The sequence below is a fragment of the Medicago sativa genome, chromosome 1 (assembly GCF_051527215.1).
Source record: "Medicago sativa cultivar Bolivia chromosome 1, Bolivia_mono, whole genome shotgun sequence".
Lineage (NCBI taxonomy): Eukaryota > Viridiplantae > Streptophyta > Magnoliopsida > Fabales > Fabaceae > Medicago > Medicago sativa.
Window position 1 is genome coordinate 31,281,134 of NC_140749.1, and position 24,698 is coordinate 31,305,831.

At 34.1% G+C, this 24,698-nt stretch overlaps 3 protein-coding genes across 3 annotated transcripts; 1 reads left to right on the forward strand and 2 right to left on the reverse strand.

The window, feature by feature from the left end:
• Window positions 1-1,039: 1,039 nt before the first annotated feature.
• On the reverse strand, window positions 1,040-3,825 carry LOC146954260 (uncharacterized). The gene is made up of 2 exons (XM_085715505.1): window positions 2,967-3,825; window positions 1,040-1,399 (listed from the first exon to the last, which is right to left on the reverse strand). Exon 1 carries the CDS (start codon window positions 3,684-3,686, stop codon window positions 3,027-3,029), a length of 660 nt encoding a protein of 219 aa, XP_085571631.1. The 5' UTR covers window positions 3,687-3,825; the 3' UTR covers window positions 1,040-1,399; window positions 2,967-3,026.
• Window positions 3,826-6,826: 3,001 nt separating this feature from the next.
• On the reverse strand, window positions 6,827-7,751 carry LOC146954261 (uncharacterized). The gene has a single exon (XM_085715517.1). It carries the CDS (start codon window positions 7,610-7,612, stop codon window positions 6,953-6,955), a length of 660 nt encoding a protein of 219 aa, XP_085571643.1. The 5' UTR covers window positions 7,613-7,751; the 3' UTR covers window positions 6,827-6,952.
• Window positions 7,752-10,744: 2,993 nt separating this feature from the next.
• On the forward strand, window positions 10,745-23,120 carry LOC146954262 (3-isopropylmalate dehydratase large subunit, chloroplastic-like). Its single transcript, XM_085715524.1, has 15 exons — window positions 10,745-10,852; window positions 10,947-11,075; window positions 11,167-11,337; window positions 11,951-12,103; window positions 12,205-12,273; window positions 12,366-12,482; window positions 17,012-17,086; window positions 17,176-17,253; window positions 17,367-17,462; window positions 20,856-20,905; window positions 21,443-21,497; window positions 21,595-21,726; window positions 22,063-22,110; window positions 22,230-22,388; window positions 22,747-23,120. Exons 1-15 carry the CDS (start codon window positions 10,808-10,810, stop codon window positions 22,885-22,887), a joined length of 1,518 nt encoding a protein of 505 aa, XP_085571650.1. The 5' UTR covers window positions 10,745-10,807; the 3' UTR covers window positions 22,888-23,120.
• Window positions 23,121-24,698: the final 1,578 nt, after the last annotated feature.

Genomic DNA, 24,698 nt, shown 5'->3' on the forward strand with positions numbered 1-24,698 from the left:
TGTATCGTCTCCACAGGGATTAGTGCGACATCACGGATATTTCAACATCAAATATCATTCTAAGTAAAAAGGGTGATTGTTTGTTTGAATTTACAACTATGTTAACTAAATGCAAAAAGTAAAAGATAAGATTAATAAGGATTGAAACTTGTTAGGAGTAGCGTTCCTTAACCAAGCGTCATACGTAAACTAATGATCCATACGAATTCTAGCTTTATAAACAACATTATCACAATCAATTCTAAACTATCCTTCGTGTCCAAAGCGATATAATTAATTCTAAGGTATCGTTTAAACATTCGTGTCCAAATCCCTTAAACGATAACAAAGTCGATCGAATAACCTAATCGACCGTGTCCAGCCTAATTAAGTATCCGAAAGCATTTAACTCTTGATTGTGGTGATTATCACAAGATTAACAAACTTGTCAAGAATGATATAACCTAAGATATATTGCTACTCTAGCTCTAGATTCAAGAGTTTGTGTCCAAATCATCTTGAATCTCATTGAAAGCATTAACACAAGAATAACAACAATATTGAATATAAATTGCTAGAATCATATTTTGCAAGATCAAAAGATTACATGTTAGCAAGAATCAAGTACCTCTCATCCCAACAAAGAGTGTTTAGCTACACATCATCATGGAAGCCTTGCAAGGATGGATTGAAAAGGAAGGAACCATTACACTTGTGATGTCTCAACAAAGGAATAAGGATCCAACTTCCAAAATCACTCTCACTTCATATGATCTACCCTATTTTCTCTCTAAGATATTACAATGAAAACTAAGAGAAAAGCTATGAAAAACTAACTAAGTTACTAAGACTAATATGAACTATATATCTCTCTAATGAAATTCTAATAATATATAATATATCAAGCCCAAAATATCTAAATAATATCTAACATAATATCTAATGGAATAGTAAATATCTAAAATAATATCTAACATAATATCTAACATAATATCTAAATAATATCTAACATAATATCTAATGGAATAGTAAAAATCTAAAAGAGAGGTAAACTTTTATTTTAAAGGGCCGAGTTTTTACACCTACGCTAATAGCGACATATACGCTATTAGCGAAGTAGGTCGGCCTAAATGGTGGCCAATGAGATTCTGCCACGTTGCTCCTTTTGCCCTGCTTCGCCCAAATCACGCTAATAGCGTGATTTTCTGGAGCTTTTACGCTAATAGTGTAATATACGCGAATAGCGTATTTCTTCAAACCCAGCTTCTGCTTCGCTCCAGGTACGCTAATGGCGTACCTCTCTGGACCAATTTCGCTAATAGCGTGGAACACGCTAATAGCGAATTCTTCAAAACCAGCTTTTGCTAATTTGCACTTTTTCATGATTTTTGGTCTTTGCTCAGTGTCTTGGGGTAAATTTCTGCATATTAGGATAGAGTAAGATATATAAAGCGTAATAAGGCATTTAACGCTAATTTCTCGGCTTTTCCTTCAATAACTTGCAAAACAAGTAACAAAAAGTGCTTAAAATATAACACGAAATTAACACTTTTTAGCACTTATCAAACTCTCCCCAACTTAACTCTTTGTTTGTCCTCAAACAAAAGATCAAACAAGTAAATGACAAGACACAAGTACAAAAGGTTTTGAAAACTTTCTCAGACGAATGATTTAAAAGTGAATGCGCGGGCAAGTCTAAGTTTCCAACTAATCTAAAATTCTACTACCAACATGAGATGAGTCCTAAGTACAAAGTTCATGTCAAATATTTCAAGACAATAATATAATTATTCACGAACCACGCCTAACACACTTCTTTGAAAGTAGATAAACAATTGAAAACATAAAAATGAGGGTTATGAACACACATCCGGCAATCAAGTTAACATTCCAATCAAGTTATGTGTCCATCCAAATATCATTTCAAAAGGCATGAAAACATGGATCAAAAGGTCTTTGAGGGTTATAACTTGGCTTGGCTACAAAAGAAATGTCATATGTGGGGCAATTGAAATCAAAAAGCCTATCAAAGAGAAACATTTCTTGTATCAACCATTAAAATCCACAATCTTTCCTACCAATCATCACAAACCCTTGATGCTTAAACATGACAAACTTTGATCTTGACAACTTATTTTCTTTTTGGATTTTTCTTTCTTTTTCTCTTTTTCTTTTTCTTTTCATGTACACATTGTTTTTCTTTTCTTTTTATATTTACAACAACATGTTGTCTTGATCAAAGATAAAATTACACCATTATACTTGACAAAAGATTTACATCTACCTTCTCTCCCCAACTTAAATCAAAATACACCCTATTTGAATGTTCCCTTACTCTAAGGCAAAAGAGACAAATAAACATTGAAGGTTTAGGGTTCAATAATTAAAAACATATCAGAGTCTTAAAGTGTGTCAAAAATGAACTGGATATTGAAAAGTTTTAAAGGCAAATTCATCAAGCATTGTGCTTATGAATTGACAGTTCGTAATTGAGGACTCCGATTCAAGTGGGTTAGCAAATACTCGCTCTTCTCACAAAGTAGGCTATTTGTGGTCAAGTATATTTCACTCATTAACAAAAAATGTGCCTTGATCACTTCCATGCCTTCACACAATTCAAAACAATTATTGGATTTAAAATAACACAATCGAGTTAAACAATGAATCTGATCTCCTTGCATATGTACAAACACTTGAGGTTTCCTCACTTTTAGGCTAGAACTAAGTGGTTCACAAACAAACACATTATTGCGAAGAACTAAATGACATGAAATTTACACAAAGTACCCGTTCCATATTCGAGTAAAAACCTAGAAAAACTGAAAACTTGTACCTTGGCTTTGCGCTTTTGATCACAACTATGAATCATTACCAATCATCTGAGATTTGAAATTAAGAAAGAGTGATACAAAAGACTTCCACAATAATATGAAGTACTAAATTAACCAAAAGTGCTAACACATTATTTTAACAGTAAGAGAACTTACCAAGTTGGGTTGCCTCCCAACAAGCGCTTGTTTAACGTCGTTAGCTCAACGCCTTTTTCGTTAGGGTGGCCAAAATGAGACGGACAATACATCATCCTTTGTATTCCTTCTTTTCGGGAGGAATTCCATGAACTTAAGATACAGATGATGTGGAGTCCATGTCCTCCTTAACTTTGATTTGAACAAGGCGCAAATTTCATCAATGACCCGGTCTATTTCAGCCTTGCTCACTTTCTTCCCCCTTGCTTCCACTAAGTCTTCCTTGATTAGTAACCGTTCCTTTTTCTCTGTCACCTTCATTGCTTCTCCAATATCAACAGTTTTGTCCTCTTCAGTAAATGACTTTACTTGAGGAAGTTCGATTTCATGTGGTGCACCACATTCCTCTACTATTGCATCTTCCTCATTTTCATCAACACCTTCTTCAAAAGTCTCTCCATTTTCCTCACACAGATGTGATGAATTTTCATGTTCTCCGTGATTGGATTGAATGTTGGCTTGGTTATCCATGATTTGAGCTTGAATCATCTCCAACTGAATTGATAAATTCCTCAATCTTTGGTTGGTATTTTGCATGTTTATCATGGATTGTTGCATGAAGATATTCAAAGTATTTTCCACATTGGTCATTCGTTCATCTTCAAAAGGATATTGCTGATGCTGTTGATATGGTTCATACTCGGGTGGAGTGTAGAAGTTGTTATAACCATGATCAGCCATGATTTTGTCTAGGTGATGATCTGAAATGGAAACAACTAACAAGAAACTTTTCTTTGTTTATCAAAGAGGGGTTAGTGGTAACAACTATTAAGTAAAGAAAAATATTTACGGAATATGTACGAATACTTAAAACAATAAATCAATCGTTTTATCTATGATATCTAAACACCAATCCCCGGCAACGGCGCCATTTTGATGAAGTAGTTTTGCATCAAAAACAAGATAAGTATTTGTATCGTCTCCACAGGGATTAGTGCGACATCACGGATATTTCAACATCAAATATCATTCTAAGTAAAAAGGGTGATTGTTTGTTTGAATTTACAACTATGTTAACTAAATGCAAAAAGTAAAAGATGAGATTAATAAGGATTGAAACTTGTTAGGAGTAGCGTTTCTTAACCAAGCGTCACACATAAACTAATGATCCATACGAATTCTAGCTTTATAAACAACATTATCACAATCAATTCTAAACTATCCTTCGTGTCCAAAGCGATATAATTAATTCTAAGGTATCGTTTAAACATTCGTGTCCAAATCCCTTAAACGATAACAAAGTCGATCGAATAACCTAATCGACCGTGTCCAGCCTGATTAAGTATCCAAAAGCATTTAACTCTTGATTATGGTGATTATCACAAGATTAACAAACTTGTCAAGAATGATATAACCTAAGATATATTGCTACTCTAGCTCTAGATTCAAGAGTTTGTGTCCAAATCATCTTGAATCTCATTGAAAGCATTAACACAAGAATAACAACAATATTGAATATAAATTGCTAGAATCATATTTTGCAAGATCAAAAGATTACATGTTAGCAAGAATCAAGTACCTCTCATCCCAACAAAGAGTGTTTAGCTACACATCATCATGGAAACCTTGCAAGGATGGATTGAAAAGGAAGGAACCATTACACTTGTGATGTCTCAACAAAGGAATAAGGATCCAACTTCCAAAATCACTCTCACTTCATATGATCTACCCTATTATCTCTCTAAGATATTACAATGAAAACTAAGAGAAAAGCTATAAAAAACTAACTAAGTTACTAAGACTAATATGAACTATCTATCTCTCTAATGAAATTCTAATAATATATAATATATCAAGCCCAAAATATCTAAATAATATCTAACATAATATCTAATGGAATAGTAAATATCTAAAATAATATCTAACATAATATCTAACATAATATCTAAATAATATCTAACATAATATCTAATGGAATAGTAAAAATCTAAAAGAGAGGTAAACTTTTATTTTAAAGGGCTGAGTTTTTACACCTACGCTAATACCGACATATACGCTATTAGCGAAGTAGGTCGGCCTAAATGGTGGCCAATGAGATTCTGCCACGTTGCTCCTTTTGCCCTGCTTCGCCCAAATCACGCTAATAGCGTGATTTTCTGGAGCTTTTACGCTAATAGCGTAATATACGCGAATAGCGTATTTCTTCAAACCCAGCTTCTGCTTCGCTCCAGGTACGCTAATGGCGTACCTCTCTGGACCAATTTCGCTAATAGCGTGGAACACGCTAATAGCGAATTCTTCAAAACCAGCTTTTGCTAATTTGCACTTTTTCATGATTTTTGGTCTTTGCTCAGTGTCTTGGGGTAAATTTCTGCATAAAAGGATAGAGTAAGATATATAAAGCGTAATAAGGCATTTAACGCTAATTTCTCGGCTTTTCCTTCAATAACTTGCAAAACAAGTAACAAAAAGTGCTTAAAATATAACACGAAATTAACACTTTTTAGCACTTATCAAACTCTCCCCAACTTAACTCTTTGTTTGTCCTCAAACAAAAGATCAAACAAGTAAATGACAAGACACAAGTACAAAAGGTTTTGAAATTTTTCTCAGACGAATGATTTAAAAGTGAATGCGCGGGCAAGTCTAAGTTTCCAACTAATCTAAAATTCTACTACCAACATGAGATGAGTCCTAAGTACAAAGTTCATGTCAAATATTTCAAGACAATAATATAATTATTCACGAACCACGCCTAACACACTTCTTTGAAAGTAGATAAACAATTGAAAACATAAAAATGGGGGTTATGAACACACATCCGGCAATCAAGTTAACATTCCAATCAAGTTATGTGTCCATCCAAATATCATTTCAAAAGGCATGAAAACATGGATCAAAAGGTCTTTGAGGGTTATAACTTGGCTTGGCTACAAAAGAAATGTCATATGTGGGGCAATTGAAATCAAAAAGCCTATCAAAGAGAAACATTTCTTGTATCAACCATTAAAATCCACAATCTTTCCTACCAATCATCACAAACCCTTGATGCTTAAACATGACAAACTTTGATCTTGACAACTTATTTTCTTTTTGGATTTTTCTTTCTTTTTCTCTTTTTCTTTTTCTTTTCATGTACACATTGTTTTTCTTTTCTTTTTATATTTACAACAACATGTTGTCTTGATCAAAGATAAAATTACACCATTATACTTGACAAAAGATTTACATCTACCTTCTCTCCCCAACTTGAATCAAAATACACCCTATTTGAATGTTCCCTTACTCTAAGGCAAAAGAGACAAATAAACATTGAAGGTTTAGGGTTCAATAATTAAAAACATATCAGAGTCTTAAAGTGTGTCAAAAATGAACTGGATATTGAAAAGTTTTAAAGGCAAATTCATCAAGCATTGTGCTTATGAATTGACAGTTCGTAATTGAGGACTCCGATTCATTTGGCTCAAGTGGGTTAGCAAATACTCGCTCTTCTCACAAAGTAGGCTATTTGTGGTCAAGTATGTTTCGCTCATTAACAAAAAATGTGCCTTGATCACTTCCATGCCTTCACACAATTCAAAACAATTATTGGATTTAAAATAACACAATCGAGTTAAACAATGAATCCGATCTCCTTGCATATGTACAAACACTTGAGGTTTCCTCACTTTTAGGCTAGAACTAAGTGGTTCACAAACAAACACATTATTGCGAAGAACTAAATGACATGAAATTTACACAAAGTACCCGTTCCATATTCGAGTAAAAACCTAGAAAAACTGGAAACTTGTACCTTGGCTTTGCGCTTTTGATCACAACTATGAATCATTACCAATCATCTGAGATTTGAAATTAAGAAAGAGTGATACAAAAGACTTCCACAATAATATGAAGTACTAAATTAACCAAAAGTGCTAACACATTATTTTAACAGTAAGAGAACTTACCAAGTTGGGTTGCCTCCCAACAAGCGCTTGTTTAACTTCGTTAGCTCAACGCCTTTTTCGTTAGGGTGGCCAAAATGAGACGGACAATACATCATCCTTTGTATTCCTTCTTTTCGGGAGGAATTCCATGAACTTAAGATACAGATGATGTGGAGTCCATGTCCTCCTTAACTTTGATTTGAACAAGGCGCAAATTTCATCAATGACCCGGTCTATTTCAGCCTTGCTCACTTTCTTCCCCCTTGCTTCCACTAAGTCTTCCTTGATTAGTAACCGTTCCTTTTTCTCTGTCACCTTCATTGCTTCTCCAATATCAACAGTTTTGTCCTCTTCAGTAAATGACTTTACTTGAGGAAGTTCGATTTCATGTGGTGCACCACATTCCTCTACTATTGCATCTTCCTCATTTTCATCAACACCTTCTTCAAAAGTCTCTCCATTTTCCTCACACAGATTTGATGAATTTTCATGTTCTCCGTGATTGGATTGAATGTTGGCTTGGTTATCCATGATTTGAGCTTGAATCATCTCCAACTGAATTGATAAATTCCTCAATCTTTGGTTGGTATTTTGCATGTTTATCATGGATTGTTGCATGAAGATATTCAAAGTATTTTCCACATTGGTCATTCGTTCATCTTCAAAAGGATATTGCTGATGCTGTTGATATGGTTCATACTCGGGTGGAGTGTAGAAGTTGTTATAACCATGATCAGCCATGATTTTGTCTAGGTGATGATCTGAAATGGAAACAACTAACAAGAAACTTTTCTTTGTTTATCAAAGAGGGGTTAGTGGTAACAACTATTAAGTAAAGAAAAATATTTACGGAATATGTACGAATACTTAAAACAATAAATCAATCGTTTTATCTATGATATCTAAACACCAATCCCCGGCAACGGCGCCATTTTGATGAAGTAGTTTTGCATCAAAAACAAGATAAGTATTTGTATCGTCTCCACAGGGATTAGTGCGACATCACGGATATTTCAACATCAAATATCATTCTAAGTAAAAAGGGTGATTGTTTGTTTGAATTTACAACTATGTTAACTAACTGCAAAAAGTAAAAGATGAGATTAATAAGGATTGAAACTTGTTAGGAGTAGCGTTTCTTAACCAAGCGTCACACATAAACTAATGATCCATACGAATTCTAGCTTTATAAACAACATTATCACAATCAATTCTAAACTATCCTTCGTGTCCAAAGCGATATAATTAATTCTAAGGTATCGTTTAAACATTCGTGTCCAAATCCCTTAAACGATAACAAAGTCGATCGAATAACCTAATCGACCGTGTCCAGCCTGATTAAGTATCCAAAAGCATTTAACTCTTGATTATGGTGATTATCACAAGATTAACAAACTTGTCAAGAATGATATAACCTAAGATATATTGCTACTCTAGCTCTAGATTCAAGAGTTTGTGTCCAAATCATCTTGAATCTCATTGAAAGCATTAACACAAGAATAACAACAATATTGAATATAAATTGCTAGAATCATATTTTGCAAGATCAAAAGATTACATGTTAGCAAGAATCAAGTACCTCTCATCCCAACAAAGAGTGTTTAGCTACACATCATCATGGAAACCTTGCAAGGATGGATTGAAAAGGAAGGAACCATTACACTTGTGATGTCTCAACAAAGGAATAAGGATCCAACTTCCAAAATCACTCTCACTTCATATGATCTACCCTATTTTCTCTCTAAGATATTACAATGAAAACTAAGAGAAAAGCTATAAAAAACTAACTAAGTTACTAAGACTAATATGAACTATCTATCTCTCTAATGAAATTCTAATAATATATAATATATCAAGCCCAAAATATCTAAATAATATCTAACATAATATCTAATGGAATAGTAAATATCTAAAATAATATCTAACATAATATCTAACATAATATCTAAATAATATCTAACATAATATCTAATGGAATAGTAAAAATCTAAAAGAGAGGTAAACTTTTATTTTAAAGGGCTGAGTTTTTACACCTACGCTAATAGCGACATATACGCTATTAGCGAAGTAGGTCGGCCTAAATGGTGGCCAATGAGATTCTGCCAGGTTGCTCCTTTTGCCCTGCTTCGCCCAAATCACGCTAATAGCGTGATTTTCTGGAGCTTTTACGCTAATAGCGTAATATACGCGAATAGCGTATTTCTTCAAACCCAGCTTCTGCTTCGCTCCAGGTACGCTAATGGCGTACCTCTCTGGACCAATTTCGCTAATAGCGTGGAACACGCTAATAGCGAATTCTTCAAAACCAGCTTTTGCTAATTTGCACTTTTTCATGATTTTTGGTCTTTGCTCAGTGTCTTGGGGTAAATTTCTGCATAAAAGGATAGAGTAAGATATATAAAGCGTAATAAGGCATTTAACGCTAATTTCTCGGCTTTTCCTTCAATAACTTGCAAAACAAGTAACAAAAAGTGCTTAAAATATAACACGAAATTAACACTTTTTAGCACTTATCACTAGCCATAACAGAGTCTAGATAATTTAAATTCACTGAGTCGTAAGCCTTCTCAAAATCAACCTTAAACATAAGGATTTCCTTGTTTATTCTCTTTGCTTCATCAACCACTTCATTAGCAATAAGGATTCCATCTAAAATTTGTTTCCCTTTTACAAAAGCTGATTGAGAGTCAGACACCACACTTCCAACAACTTCACGTAATCTGTTAGCAAGAACCTTCGCTAACACCTTATACATACACCCCACTAATGAAATAGGCCGAAAATCATGGAGCCTTTGAGGACTAGTAACCTTCGGAATCAAAGCAATAAAAGTTGAGTTCACCCTCTTCGACAACTTTCCATTACGATGAAATTCCACGATGAATCTCATAAAATCATCTTTCACGACCTCCCAAAAATCTTTTAAAAAACCAAAAGTAATGTCATCTGGCCCTGGACTCTTATAACTATCAGACTCCCAAACAGCCCGCCTCACTTCTTCCAAAGAGAAAGGTTTAATCAAGTTTCATGCTTCAGCACATGATAGTTTTCGAAAAGCAAGGTTGCCCACATGAGGCCGAACAACCCTTATTGACTTGAAATGATGAGAAAAGTGGTCATAGACCGCTGATCTGATATTGTGAACCCCTTCAATATTAACTCCATCTACATTCATATTAACAGTATTCCGACGCCGTCGGTTTGTGAAAACACCATGAAAAATTTAGAATTTGCATCCCCTTCCTTTAACCAATTCATCCGTGCCTTCTGCCAATTGATACTAGTTTGAGTAAGAGCCATGAAATGCAAACTGATTGATAACTCATGAAGTTCATGCATTTCCTCATCTAAACATTTGGTACAAAACGTTATAAAAATACCATTCGAGTTTAGTTTGTACATTGTTAATGTAAAATTATTTTATACTTGTATTTAATGATGTGCTACCACTTTAATTTGTGAATTGAGTACTTTTAAACGCAATTTGTTGCATGTTTAAGACTGAATTTGAACTTAAGAATTCAATTGTATAGTAAGTAAAATTTAACCAAGAATTGTTCTATCCATTAATCAAACTTAGATTCTGTTGAACAATTGTGAAGTTCGTTGATCAAATTGGTTTGGCTCGGTTATAAATTAATACAATAAAACTTGTTAAAAAAAAAAATTAGTACAATAAAATCATTTGTATTTTCGCATATATTAAATTAAATGTATTGACAATACTTCACTATATACACGTGTAAAATAATTTTACACAAACACAAAAATTAAATCTCACATAGAAAATGGAGAAGAGAAGCAAATGAAAATGAAACACTGGGTCAAAAAGCAAACACAGTTCAGAGAATAACAATAATAAAAGTAAAAATCAAACAAAATCTCAGAAAACTACAACAACAGCCGCCACACACACAAACATCAATCAATCAATCAATGGCTTCGTCTCTTGTTCCTTCAACCTCCTTCTTCCAGACCAAGGTACTTTCTTCATTCTCATTTTCCCCAAAAAAACTTGTTTTTCCATCCCCCTTTTGCCCAAAAGGCTTAACTTTACACTTATTTTCATTTTCAGAAGGATCTCACTCTCTCTGCTTTCTCATCACCATCTTCTCAACGATGTCACAAACATGCTTCAAAGAGAATCACTTGTTCTGTTGCTGCACCTCAACAGACACAGCGTCAACCTTCTTCAACTGGATCAGTTTGTTTTTTTGAATACCCTTTTGGATTTATCATGTTTTTTTTAGTTTTGGTTGGTGATTTAGTGTTTTTGGTTTGATGGGTTTTTTTAGGTGAAGACAGCTATGACTATGACTGAGAAGATAATGGCGAAAGCTTCTGAGAAGGGGCATGTTACACCTGGGGATAATATTTGGGTTGATGTTGATGTTTTGATGACTCATGATGTTTGTGGCCCTGGTTCTATTGGGATTTTTAAGAAGGAGTTTGGTCAGGATGCTAAGGTAGTTATGATTTGCATGTCTTAGTTTTGGAACTTTTTGATTTGTTGTGGTTGGTTAATGTTATGGAAATGGATTTTACTGGAATTGTACAGATTGGTTAGGAAATTTGGTGAAAATTGAATTGTGTGATAGTTATTGAAGGTGATAGGATTAGAGTCATGTAATGAAATTAAACCGAAGAAATATATGGGTAGTAGTAGTTGATGTTTATCAAAATTGAGTATGTAATTTCTGCTAAAAAACAACGATTTGTTCAAATTCATCTGCAAAGCAGTGCTATAGGGCCGTTATAGCCGCTATTTGACAACATTTTGTAGTAATTGGCCTATCGCAGAACAATAGCAATTTGTGTAAAACAGGGTAAGGTTGCGTACAATACACCAAATGGTGGGACCCCTTCCCGGACCCTGCATATGCAGGAGCTCTAGTGCACCGGGTTGCCCTTTTATAACCATGTATCTAGTAGCTATAAAGAAAAAATATTGTGGATTATAAATCATGTGATTCATAGGAGGATTGTAGTTTCGATACGTTTGCTGCTGTCGTTCTCCGTATATGCTATAATGCTGAGATCTAAGTTTTTTGATTTCTTGACTGTGTTGTTCCTTTGTAGGTTTGGGATCGTGAAAAGGTTGTAATAATACCTGACCACTATATATTCACAAGCGATGAACGTGCGAATCGCAATGTTGACATACTCAGAGATTTCTGCCATGAGCAAGATATCAAGTACTTTTATGATATTAAAGATCTCAGTAATTTTAAGGTATGCATTCTTATGATTTCTTCAATATAGATTTGGTTTGTTCAATTGATAAAGAGTATTTTAATATGAATGATATCGTTGGTAATGGAATGTTAATGCAGGTAAATCCAGATTACAAAGGTGTTTGCCACATCGCTCTTGCTCAGGAAGGTCATTGCAGGCCAGGAGAGGTTCGATTAGTTTAACGAAAGAACAATGAAGTATTGTTCATTTGTTAAGATAGAATTTGATTCATGTTTTGCTAATTAGGTTCTTTCTGCAGGTTCTCTTGGGCACTGATTCTCACACTTGTACTGCTGGAGCATTTGGTCAATTTGCAACAGGGATTGGTAATACTGATGCCGGTTTTGTGTTGGGTGCGGGGAAGCTTTTGCTTAAGGTAATTTTATGTTTCATCAAGTTCTATAATGTCATTGCTCAGAGTTCCTATAGCATGATTTTTTTTACTTTAAAGGCCACTGCTGTACTTTACTTTCTCAGCATAACCTGGCTTGAAAAGTATAACCTAGCTTCTTGTGAACACCGGTTTGCATAAACAATCAATAAAAAGTGCAGCTTTCATTCAGAATGTTTCTAAACATTGATATAACCACTATTGTTCCTTTTCCATCATAACTCTAAGATTACATTACATATATAAATTTACTGAACAAATTCCTTGCAGCTTTCAGCCATAAAATGACTTATTTGATTGACACATGTTCTTGATCGCATCTGAGCAACAAACTTTTGTATTTTCTTCGTAGTTAATTTCTTTGTAAGTCATCATGAAGAAATATGTTCATAACATCCAACTGACACAGGGACTTTTTGTGAGAGGTATCCAAGGAAATAAAGTAGATTAACTGATGTCAACTATACAAAAGAAAGAATCAGTATATTTACACCTTAAATTTATGCTTACCCTTTGCAACTAGGAAGGTTTTCAATTGAGCATTAGGTTCATTAATATTTAATTTTAAAGCTCAAACTTGTCTACAACCAATAGTCGTTGGACTATTGGTCTAGTGGCTCAATTTATCGACTAGATTGCTGTCTAGTCTATGTTTAATATCTATGCCTTAGAGGGTTCTGCGTGCATTTAAACAGTCCCCTTGTGATATCAAAATAAATATAGGACATTTTTGTTACCATAATGTATATGTACGTAGATAGTAACAATGGAACAAGATTGGTAGCAACTTTGACAAAATAACATCTTGACTTGAATAACTCCCCATTGGAGTGTGATCTCATCTGTTGCAAATTCCCGCTTTACCCTTAAACAGCAATTGTGTTGTTATGTGGAAAAGAATTGGAGATAATGTTGGACGAAATAGAGAATCAGAAATTAAGGATTTTCTTGAAGCTTACAAAAATGGAAAGGGTTAATTATGTTTTTGGTCCCTACGAAATTGCGACCTTGTAAGTTTAGTCCTTACTTAATTTTAATAGCATTTTTAATCCCTACAAAAAAAAATGTACTTATAATTTTAGTCCCTGCTAAAATAAATTTTGTTTAATTATCCTTAAACTCTTAAATTTTTTAACGATTCTTTTTATACAAGTTTAGAACACTATGAAAGGTTCATTTACTAAAATCTATAATTTTTTAACATGAAATAAATTAAATATGAATTTTTTAAAACGACAAAAGTTTAAGATATAATGTCACGACCCAAAAACAATCATCGTGACCGGCGCACGAACTAGATCATTCTAGCCCGGCAAGCCTATTAATCGAACTTGACAACTAAAATAAATAAATAAAAAAAATTCCAATTTGAATTTCATTTCAAAGAAATATTCACTGAAATTTCGACAGAGTTTCCTCTGTATTTTCAACATTTCCAAGATATAAATCCTGTTTTAAAAATCTGTTCTATCAGCCAGAATCTCCAAATAACGTTTTTATTTTCATACTACTTGTACAACTCAAATTAAAACATCCTATTAGATAAATACTTTTGATTCAAAATTACTATTATATACTTCATATATACACTTTTACGTTAATCTATAATCATTTCCTAGATCATCAAGATGCGTCAATATTAACGTTAATCAATTCAAAAATCTAAACTAATGGCAATATCCATATAATAGAATGGAACCTCATGAAATCCATTAACAATGACAAGGATAAAGTGAGTCCTTTCTCCCCATTGCATCAGAGGAAGCAATGCTCCGCTCGGCACCAATCCTAAAATTCATTTCAGCAACAATAAACAAATCATATAACAAATATAATCCTAATCACCACAATCATATCAATCACGATCATATATTCAATATATCGTATTCTGATATAACTTATACTTTGACATACTTATCTGAGTATGTCTCGGATCCTTTTCCGATAATAACTAATTTCGGCTAACTAAGCCGGAGTTTCATAACTAAAATTCCTCATTTCCAACTGTTGATAAAATACCCATGAAATATTTATTCGTAGCTAACTCGTTCTAAACATAATTTTTATGTTAATACATTTCTCTAAAGTACAAAACTACTGAAATTTGACACATTCTCTTATACTTTATCATCACATTCCATGATGTGAATTTACTATCAATAAAGTATATAAATTATTTTCTCATTGATACCATTCAATATAAATTATCTCATCAATATAAAATATTTATCTCATTTGTACCACTCAATATAAACTATTTCACCATTTATCTCTTTTCATTATTTATACATAAACCACATTATCTCTTCGTTGTGGCGAACGGAATATACCACATTATCTCTTCGTTGTGGCGAACGGAATATACCACATTATCTCTTCGTTGTGGCGAACGGAATATACCACATTATCTCTTCGTTGTGGCGAACGGAATATACCACATTATCTCTTCGTTGTGGTGAACGGAAATATACCACATTATCTCTTCGTTGTGGCGAACGGTATACTATGAACAATTTGGTTCATAGGCTGCATTATCTCTTCGTTGCAGCGAACGGAATATCTATAATTACTATGAGTGTGTTACTCATAGGCTGCATTATCTCTTCGTTGCAGCAAACGGATATCAATTTTAAAATACTATGAACAATTTGTTCATAGGCTGCATTATCTCTTCGTTGCAGCAAACGGAGTACTATGACCCGTACGTCATAGGCTACATTATCTCTCGTTGTAGCAAACGGAGTTTTCATATTTTCTTTCTTTCTTTTTCTATGAGCATGTTACTCATTTCAATTTTTCTCATCATTTCCATTTTTCTGTGACTTTCTATAATTCACTGTGAGCATATTACTCATAGATTGCATTTCAAATTTTCTTTCAAATCATTTCTACAATTATATACATCAATTATCTTGACAGAATTTCCCTCCAACATTTATACTAGCATAAACATACTTATTAACATAAAAGAGATTTTAGGATACACTAATTCAGAAATAACCATTCTACTATCTCATACTTCAAAATTGTCTCCAGACCTCAATACTGAACCGAAATTAGTGAAACTAGTACTAAAACGTCCGTAATTTTGTTAGCTAACCATAGCATTAAAAAATCACATGATTCCAGGTTACAGAGAGAAAGTTATTACTGTTTTAGTGGAGTCCTGTCCCAGAACCCGTAACCGAATTCCAGTAAAATTTTACAAACTTTAAATGCGTTTTCTGAGTCCGTTCCTAATCCAAAACATACAAAATTTATATCCAAACTGAAGGGAATTAAGTGTAGAATCCAAAAATCCAATAGTTACTCAATTATGGGTTACACAGCAGCATATACGAGCCAAATGAAGACCATACGAATTTGACACTCATACCATAACATCCAACTATAATCACCTCTACCCATCCAAACATGCATAATAGTTTCAAAATCACTTATGTAATAACTTAATTTTATAATTCATTCATTAATCCCTAATAAATTCTTAATTCCAACTCCTAACATCATCTCATTCTCTAACAATCACAACTTCTAAAAAAAACAAGCTTATTAGAAACTCACCCCAAATTCCACTTCAAAATTTTATAGCCAAAGCTATAGCTTAACTTCTATCTCCTATCCAAAGATTTGCACACCATAAGAACTAACATCAATACCCGAATTTTAGCTTGTACAAGCTTCTTGATCCAATTTCAAAAATGAACCATAAGAGTGGAACAAGGGAAAAAGGGGCAGCCAAGAGGGAAAAATTGAGGGTAGAAAGCTTGCTAGATGTTTAAGATAGTATCTAAATCATGATTCTAATCTTGTTTAATGATAATCTTGAAGGAAAGTGGAAGTTTAGTGGAGATGGAGTTGTAGTGGGGGAGAGCCGAGAGTGAGGGAAGGAAAAGAGGAAAATGTTTTTTTTTTTTTTTTTTTTTTTGGAATCCTTTAGAAGCTTGGAGAAAGTGGGAGAAAAATGGCCCAATTACTAAAAAAAAATCTTATGCCCCAAATGACCAAATTACCCCTCAAGAGAAATAACTTAATTACCCTCCATTATCTCGTAACCATTTTAACTCCTTAAGTCCGTTGGAATGATATTATACGGTCTTGAAAAATCTTCTTATGTGAAATTCTCATTTCACCCTTACTTACGTCTCAAGAATGATATTAACTAACAAATAATTTGACAGTGTTTTTAAGCGGGATATTACATATAAGTAACAAAAATATGGACGTAGAAATCAAATTTTTGCGATATTTTTTTCGGAGGACCTTTTAATAACGTTCTTAACACGCCTGTAAAAAATTGTTGAAAAACTTAAGAGTTTAAGCATAAATTAAACAAATTTGGATTGAGTAAGGACTAATATTGAGTGTAGAAATTTTTTGTAGGGATTAAAAATGCTATTAAAATTAAGTAAGGACTAAACTTACAAGGTTGCAATTTTGTAGGGACCAAAAACATAATTAACCCAAATGGAAAATACCTTTTTATTTATCTTATATATTCCATATTAATGCAGGTGCCTCCAACTTTGAGATTTGTAATGGATGGAGAAATGCCAAGTTATTTGCTTGCCAAGGATTTGATTCTGCAAGTAAGTGTCCTGGATTTTAGTTAGCTTGTTTGCATACATTAGCAATATGGAGATTACATTCTTACATGAGTGAATCATTTACCTTACAGATTATTGGTGAAATAAGTGTGGCTGGTGCAACTTACAAATCAATGGAGTTTGTTGGCTCAACTGTTGAAAGTCTAAACGTAAGTATGCTAAGTAAAGATGTTTTGCTATGCCGTAATGCAACTCTCAACGTTTCTTCAATTTCTAATCTCTTTTATTTTTGTTGTTTTGATAACTTGTCCCTTTTGGATAGATGGAAGAACGGATGACATTGTGCAACATGGTTGTTGAAGCTGGAGGAAAGAATGGTGTTATTCCTCCAGATAGCATTACATATAAATATCTTGAGGTTTGTTCAATTGAGTAGATGCACTGAAATTATATTGTTTGAATTTTACTTGAACTTCATATCAGTGATTTATTTTTAAATTAGCAATAGACATTGTTCGAACATATACTATCACACAATATGATAATATCTTGAATTCTTTATTGTATTTAAGAATGGTTTAGGCAGCGTTCCGTAGATAGTAATGGACAGAAACAGAACTGTGGACTTTGTTCTGTGTTTGGTGCAATGAAAAGTAAAACATAATAGAAATGGTAGGAAAGTGGTACATGTTGGTTCCATCAAGAAGGGTGGAACCAAAGAGAGCGTCACAAATCAGGTTGTTCCTTTCCGTTTTGTCTTCATGCCAAACCCCCTACATTAAAGTAGGGTAGAGCATCGGGAGGGTTCGGGCTCGAATTCGTCATACCAAATGAAATAACTCCTTTGCAGTCAGTGCAGAGTTTCACAGTATGGGCCAATGGCAGTGTTAAACATTGACGTTTCTCTTATATGGGATGGGAGATATATTTTGATGGTGGCAACTTGGAGTTTTATCGCGGAAGAATGTGACGTAGCAGAGACGAGACTTTGTATTCTCTACATGACTCAAGAAGACCAACAAGTTGCTTTTTTATTTACTAAATATAATAATAATTGAAATTAAGGAATACTGGTTGGTACTGAAATTAATTTTTAATTATTTAAGAATTTATGCCATGTGCTTTTGTGGGTCTCAATGACGGGTATGAAACTATAGGTTTGCTTTTTCTATGCGTTTGTCATACTTCTTTTGACGTCAAAATGCTGTCATTAGATAAGGTAGTGTAAAACAGTGTACAAAATATGTCAGTGTTTGGTTGGGCTTGGATTTCTACGAAATAAATTCTGAAAACCACATCCACCCATTAGTACCCATGCAAGACTGAAACTTGAACTGTTAACCCGCAAACCATTTGAACCCGACCAGTCATGTTATTTCTCTATCAGGTTTCGGGCGGGTCAACGGTTTCTGCTCAGCCCTACATTAGAGTATCTTAGTTGAACTCTTTTCTGTGATTACTTCATTTTATTGTATTTATTGTGATATGTTTTCCTTATAGATATGAATTAGGAGTCATAATGTACCGACTCCATTCACTCCTTACCTTTATAAACTATTCGAGTCCCACATTGCATGAGAGATGGCATGAACATTTGATATAAGTGGGGGCAATCTTCATCTCACAAGCCGGGTTTGTGTTCACCCCAACACCTCCTCCAAGATCCCTCGGGCCACCTACTATCACGTTTCCGCTATCGGACCCACCATTTATATCCATCCACCAAGCCCAATAGTGTTGGGTGTGAGGGGGTGTGTTAAAGAGTCCCACATTGCATGAGAGATGACTTGAACATGTGTTTATAAGTTAGGGCAATCCTCATCTCACAAACCTGTTTTGCGAGGTTGTGTAGTAGTGTTGACTAAAGACTAGTTCTAGACGCAATCAAATTATTGAGAGGGCCTGAAATTGCACCACCACTTTAGCTTCAACATGCCACCATGTGCTACCTGCAAAAATATGATGAGCTTTGCATTTTTGTGTTTGAAGGTGTGTCCAGAGAGCAGAGATATCTCTAATTGGTCTCTTCTCATCCATTTGCCCTCAGTTTCTTGAGCGACCATTTCTTTCTGTGTCTACAATCTTAGATTACCACATCCTATTTATCTAGGGTGTGTGGGAATGCATGAAATCCTCATTCTTTCCACGGTCACAATTGTTTGCGTTGTTATACCATCTCTGTTGTTCAGCCCCACCACCACTGTTCTACACCTCAACATGTCTGTTAGGTCCCTTCGGCTATTTTCTTCTTTGTTTGATGCTCATATCTGGTAGGTTTGTTCTTCGTCCATTATTATCTTCAGTTGGCTTGGACTGATTCTTGACACTCCTGTTGGTAGTTATATATAGTTTGTGCCTTTGGGATTTGTTGGGCGTTTCTTTGGTCTTCCAGTTGCAAGCAAAAAAAAAAAGCAAAATTTTATTTATAAAGATGTACCACAAGTTGAGATACATTAATAGAAAGAAGCGAAATAAATAGGAATAGCCCCAGACAACTAACATCCAACCCATTGTCATTAAATAGCTGCTACACCGGCGCTATAGCGTAGTGGATTTTGAACAAATCGCTATTGTTCTACTATACGTTATTTAGTACAAATGTTGTCAAATAGTGACTATGGTGGTGCTAAAGCTCTGTTGCATAATGAAATTTGAACAAACTGCTATTTTCCACAATCCGCGATCAACAACACTAATCCAACCTCACGACGCACATATGTTACCTATACCAACAGCATGTTATACACGCTCATAATTAATAGTATACAATTCAACATCACCCATTGAGAAAACCAGAGGCACATGCTCCGTTCAAAGCAACAAACTAGTGGTGACTTCCCTTTCCTCAGACTAACGCTGTAGTGGTGATCTCTCACATAAGAATGATACCAGTAGTGACTTCTCTTCTCATTAGCTACCACTATCTGTAAACCATTAAGTTTCCAAATTTATTGGCTCTCTGGCCTCTTATGTTTTCTTGCTCTTTGAAGCTTTTAAGTGCTTGTTTTGGAGAAATGCTGGTTTTTTACTTTGCTGGATTGCTTGCCTAGAATTTGGTCAGGCTGATGATCATCACAACCGTCTCGCTGAGTTATATTTTCAGCTAGGTTTTGTAGAGCGTTCTTCATATGTATGTTATTTCCTTTTTGTGATTCACTAGTAATAATGAGGTTAAAACTTGGTATGATTTACCTTGAGAGTGTTAGAATATATAGTAAATATCTCATAAATTCTTGAGTGTATAGAATAATTCAAAGCATTTTAGACTATGATCCTGTTTGGATAAACAACTTAATTTAAAGCTTTTTTCATGTAAGCGCTTATGCATAAGCTGTTTTTATAACAAAAAATAAAATGAAGTCAAACAGTTTTCATATATGCTGTTTTCATAAGTTATCTTAGAGGGCTTATACTAATAAGCTGAAAACAGCTTATAAACATTCCATAAACTGTTTCGATAAGTTCACTTAAACAGTCTCGCAAGTGTTCAAATCAAGCCAATCCAAACAGGCTCTACCTCAATGGCATAGTGATCAACTTATGTAATTGTTTAGCTCTTTAGTTTAGCAGTTAGATCTCTATCTATCATGTGTAATCTTTGTTATGATGTATTGTGGCGAAAGTGTCATATTTTTCTTATTATTGGTTTGCTGTAATTAATCTTGCCTGCTGAATATGGCATCTCATAAGTTTTTCTGTATTGACATGGTGTTGTATGTGCAATTTCCCTTGAATGTTGCTTTCCCTTTTGCATATTGCGTTCATGTCCTACTCGGCACTGCTTTTAATGTTGTTTCCATTTTATTTTTAGGGCAAGACATCTGTGCCATATGAACCAGTATATAGTGACCAGCAAGCAAGGTAGACAAAGATTTCAATTTCTTTTTATTTCCCCCCTTTATATTCAGTGTTTAGGAATATCTAATGCTCCATCTATCACTTTGAATTGATAAATTTAATTTGTTAACTTGATAAATTTGATGAGCAAGCGGTGGTTTATAAATGCCATTCTGTTAGTAGAAAACAACGCAACAAATATTTATCATTGTAAGAAGACCCTATGGGAGCATAATTACTATTTGTGTTGCACTTATTTTCTCATCATCAATCAAATAACATCTTAAAAAGGGGGCTTTATGGCTGTAGTTCAAGTTATAAAAACTTCGTTGAATTCCCATGTTGCATATGAGCTTAATTTATCAAACTGAGCTTATGTGCATGTCATTTGTTTTCTCACAATTATATTTAGCATGCATCTCTTGTAAATTAACAACGTAAAGGAAAACCAGTGTTTGATATTTTATACAGGAGAAAAACTGGATATGACAACAGAAATATTAGTATCCATTGGTAATCGGTTTTATTCATTACTAATACTGTTTTTTTGTTGGAATCTAGATTTCTTTCTGAGTATAGATTTGATGTCTCAAAATTGGAGCCACTGGTTGCCAAGGTTAGTCCTTTGATTGCATTTCCTTTGATCAAGATGTTGTTACTGTCTGACGCGGTAACTATATTCCTCAACTAATGTAATTACTTCAATGTTGCAGCCTCATTCACCGGATAACCGTGCTTTGGCAAGAGAGTGCAAGGATGTGAAAATTGACAGAGTATACATAGGATCTTGTACGGGTGGAAAAACAGAAGATTTCATGGCTGCTGCAAAAGTTTTCCTAGCATCAGTATGCATCATATTTTCCTATTGCATATCTATGATATTATATTTGAAAAAAGCAGTATTTTCAATTGGTGGCCATGGCGCTGCCACGGCGGAATGGCGTGGTGGATTTTTCGACCACCGCCATAGGCAACTTGTGAAGGGATGCCTTCTATGGTGGCCATAGGCCCCAATGTGTTTATATGGTGGATTTTAGGCCTTCTGCCATCAACAGCACCAAAAAAAGATGTTGGAGTTGGACTTGAAATTTTTCCTATGCTTATGGATTTTTTGTGCAAATGTCTGGTACAAATCTTACAACTATTCCCGCTAATGAAAAACATGATATCTATATTTGCAGGGTAAAAAGGTCAAAGTTCCCACATTTCTTGTCCCTGCAACACAGAAGGTCTGCAAAAACTTCATGTTCATATATCTTTGTAGCAGTTGATTTACATCTGTTAATAAATTTGCATGGTAAATTATGGTAGATGAATATTTTCTAATGCTCTATTAATGGAATTTCAGGTTTGGATGGACGTGTATAGTCTTCCTGTCCCTGGATCTGGTGGTAAGACTTGCTCACAGATATTTGAAGAAGCTGGTTGTGATACACCTGCTAGTCCTAGTTGTGGTGCTTGTTTGGGTGGCCCGAAAGATACTTATGCCCGCATGAATGAACCTCAGGCAAGTTCCCTGCTTCTTTCCTAGCATCTTTTAATATATTTTTGGTGTGCTGTTGGCTTTTTTGTGGTTGTGGTGCCAACCTAGTTGAAATGACAATCACTTTGTAATTTTTAAGAGAAATCATCACACACCCTTATTGAACCGTTCAGCAAGAAAAATCAACAGCTAGTGAAACCAACCGTTTCTTTGTAATTAATGAGAACTGTGGTGCCGTTCTTAATGTCTCACTCGGCTAGTTGATAATGTCCTGCTTGTGAATATTTGACAAATGACTGCTGATTGCATTTATATGCTTTCTATATAAATGATGACATTGAGCATCTGAATTACTTCCATTGCTGATGTGTTGGTTGTTCAGGTTTGTGTTTCAACCACAAATAGAAACTTTCCGGGGCGAATGGGACACAGGGAAGGTGAAATATATTTGGCTTCACCATATACAGCTGCAGCATCTGCATTGACCGGTTATGTTACTGATCCAAGAGAGTTCTTGCAGTAAGCTATATTATCCGTTTTGTATTCTATTGTATTGTATTGTATACATTGGTTAGTTTTGTATTCTCTAGCCAAATTTAGAACTTAAGCTATTAAGGTTTTACAACTCTATTGGTATTTCTTTCCAGTGGAGAAATTGTGCCTGTTAATGAATTGGTTGAGTTTTAGTGACTAAATCAATAGTAGTTACTTTAGTACTTTATGAGAGTATCATATGGTACTTCATTTCCTTTGTCATCTTCAATTGTTATATGATCTATACTTATACGTAAGAGATCATCAATCATACACCATTAGTTCTTGAAAAGCAACGATTAACAAAGGTTATGGGTTTGGATAAATTTTCTAAAAAGTGTTTCTAGAAATAGAAAAATTGAAATGATATTCTTATTTAAATGTAATTATGACTATTGTAACTTATGATTTCTCTTTCAAGTTTAAAAGTTAAAACCATTTTATATGAAAATCAGTCATGTGTTTGTCTCTTAACAAAAAGATTTTAAATTTATTATTTCACGACTTTACATCAAAGTTGTTGACATAGATAAATGGTTCTATGCAACGTTAGAGGAGCCGGATCCATCAACCTTTCATATATCTCCTCCTTTGGTCTACAAAAAGAAATATGGTCCGGCTCCTTCGGCTTTCAAAAGAATTAGGCGATCATTCATCGATAAGTTCTGACATCTTCAGAAAGATAATATTTCTCTGATTTGTTCAACCAGAGTTTTAAAGACACTATTTTAGGAATATCACCAATTGGCATACCCAAATATTTGAAAGGTAATGCCCCCACCTTCCAATTCAACACAAAGGTGGCCTTATTCAACCAAGATGCTTTGACACTCACACCAACATGAAGACTTTTGTGAAAATTTAGCAACTTGAAAAGTAGTAGAGTAGCTTATATGGTACGAATATTGCACAAACTTTTTTCTTCTAATAATCAACTTATCATTGGCAAGCTGAAGATGAGTAACTCAAAAAGATTTGTCATTAACCACTTAAAGCTCATAAACGTTTTCCAGCCTTGATCACCTTAAAAAAATAAGAAGGTGCAATAAGAAAGAGGAAAGGGGACAATTGACCCCCTTGCCGTAACCCGACCCAACCCATTACAAACTAATCAGTCAATTGTCATTTACAAGAACATATGTTGAGGTTGTACTTAACCAACACCTGATCATTTTAAAGGAAATTCATCTCTCTCTTGATAAAATCAAGGTAATAACAATCAACAGATTCATTAGCCTTTTACAAACCAACTCTTTTCTTCGTAGATTCATCCACAACCTCATTCGCAATCAAGAATCCACTCTTCGAAATTAAGTACCACAACCTAAGGCTCTGTTTGGATTGATGGAACGGAGCGGAGCGGAATAGAATGGAATGGAACGGAGTGAAATGGAGTGGAATGAGACAAAGTTTGGATATTCTATAAGATATTTTCATTCCATTGTTTGGAAATTAAATGGAACGGAACAAGTTATAACATTTTTATGTTATTTTTACCCTTATTTAAGAAAACACTATTATTATGTAAACCACATTATTGCTAAAATCTTATTTCCTTCAACATAATTGGAATAAAAAAAAAAACCGAAATAAGACACAAATTAAAAATAACTGGGAATGTCATTTTAATTTAAAAATAAATTTATATTTTAATCAAATAAAATCTCCAAATCAAACATTCTTGTTTACCAATCGAATTTGTCTTAAGAAAAGTATACCCATAGAAACTCTAAAAATTAAAGTTGTTGAGTACGTTGATCCTATATATCTACTACTTCTTTATTCAGAAAAATATATAAT

Excerpts from the sequence above, each read along its gene's own strand:
- LOC146954260 (XM_085715505.1), bottom strand. The coding sequence starts at position 3,686 with ATGGCTGATCATGGTTATAACAACTTCTACACTCCACCCGAGTATGAA.
- LOC146954261 (XM_085715517.1), bottom strand. The coding sequence starts at position 7,612 with ATGGCTGATCATGGTTATAACAACTTCTACACTCCACCCGAGTATGAA.
- LOC146954262 (XM_085715524.1), top strand. The coding sequence starts at position 10,808 with ATGGCTTCGTCTCTTGTTCCTTCAACCTCCTTCTTCCAGACCAAG. Across the intron at positions 12,483-17,011 it reads CGGGGAAGCTTTTGCTTAAG|GTGCCTCCAACTTTGAGATT; the intron begins GTAATTTTATGT and ends ATATTAATGCAG. Across the intron at positions 20,906-21,442 it reads TATAGTGACCAGCAAGCAAG|ATTTCTTTCTGAGTATAGAT; the intron begins GTAGACAAAGAT and ends GTTGGAATCTAG.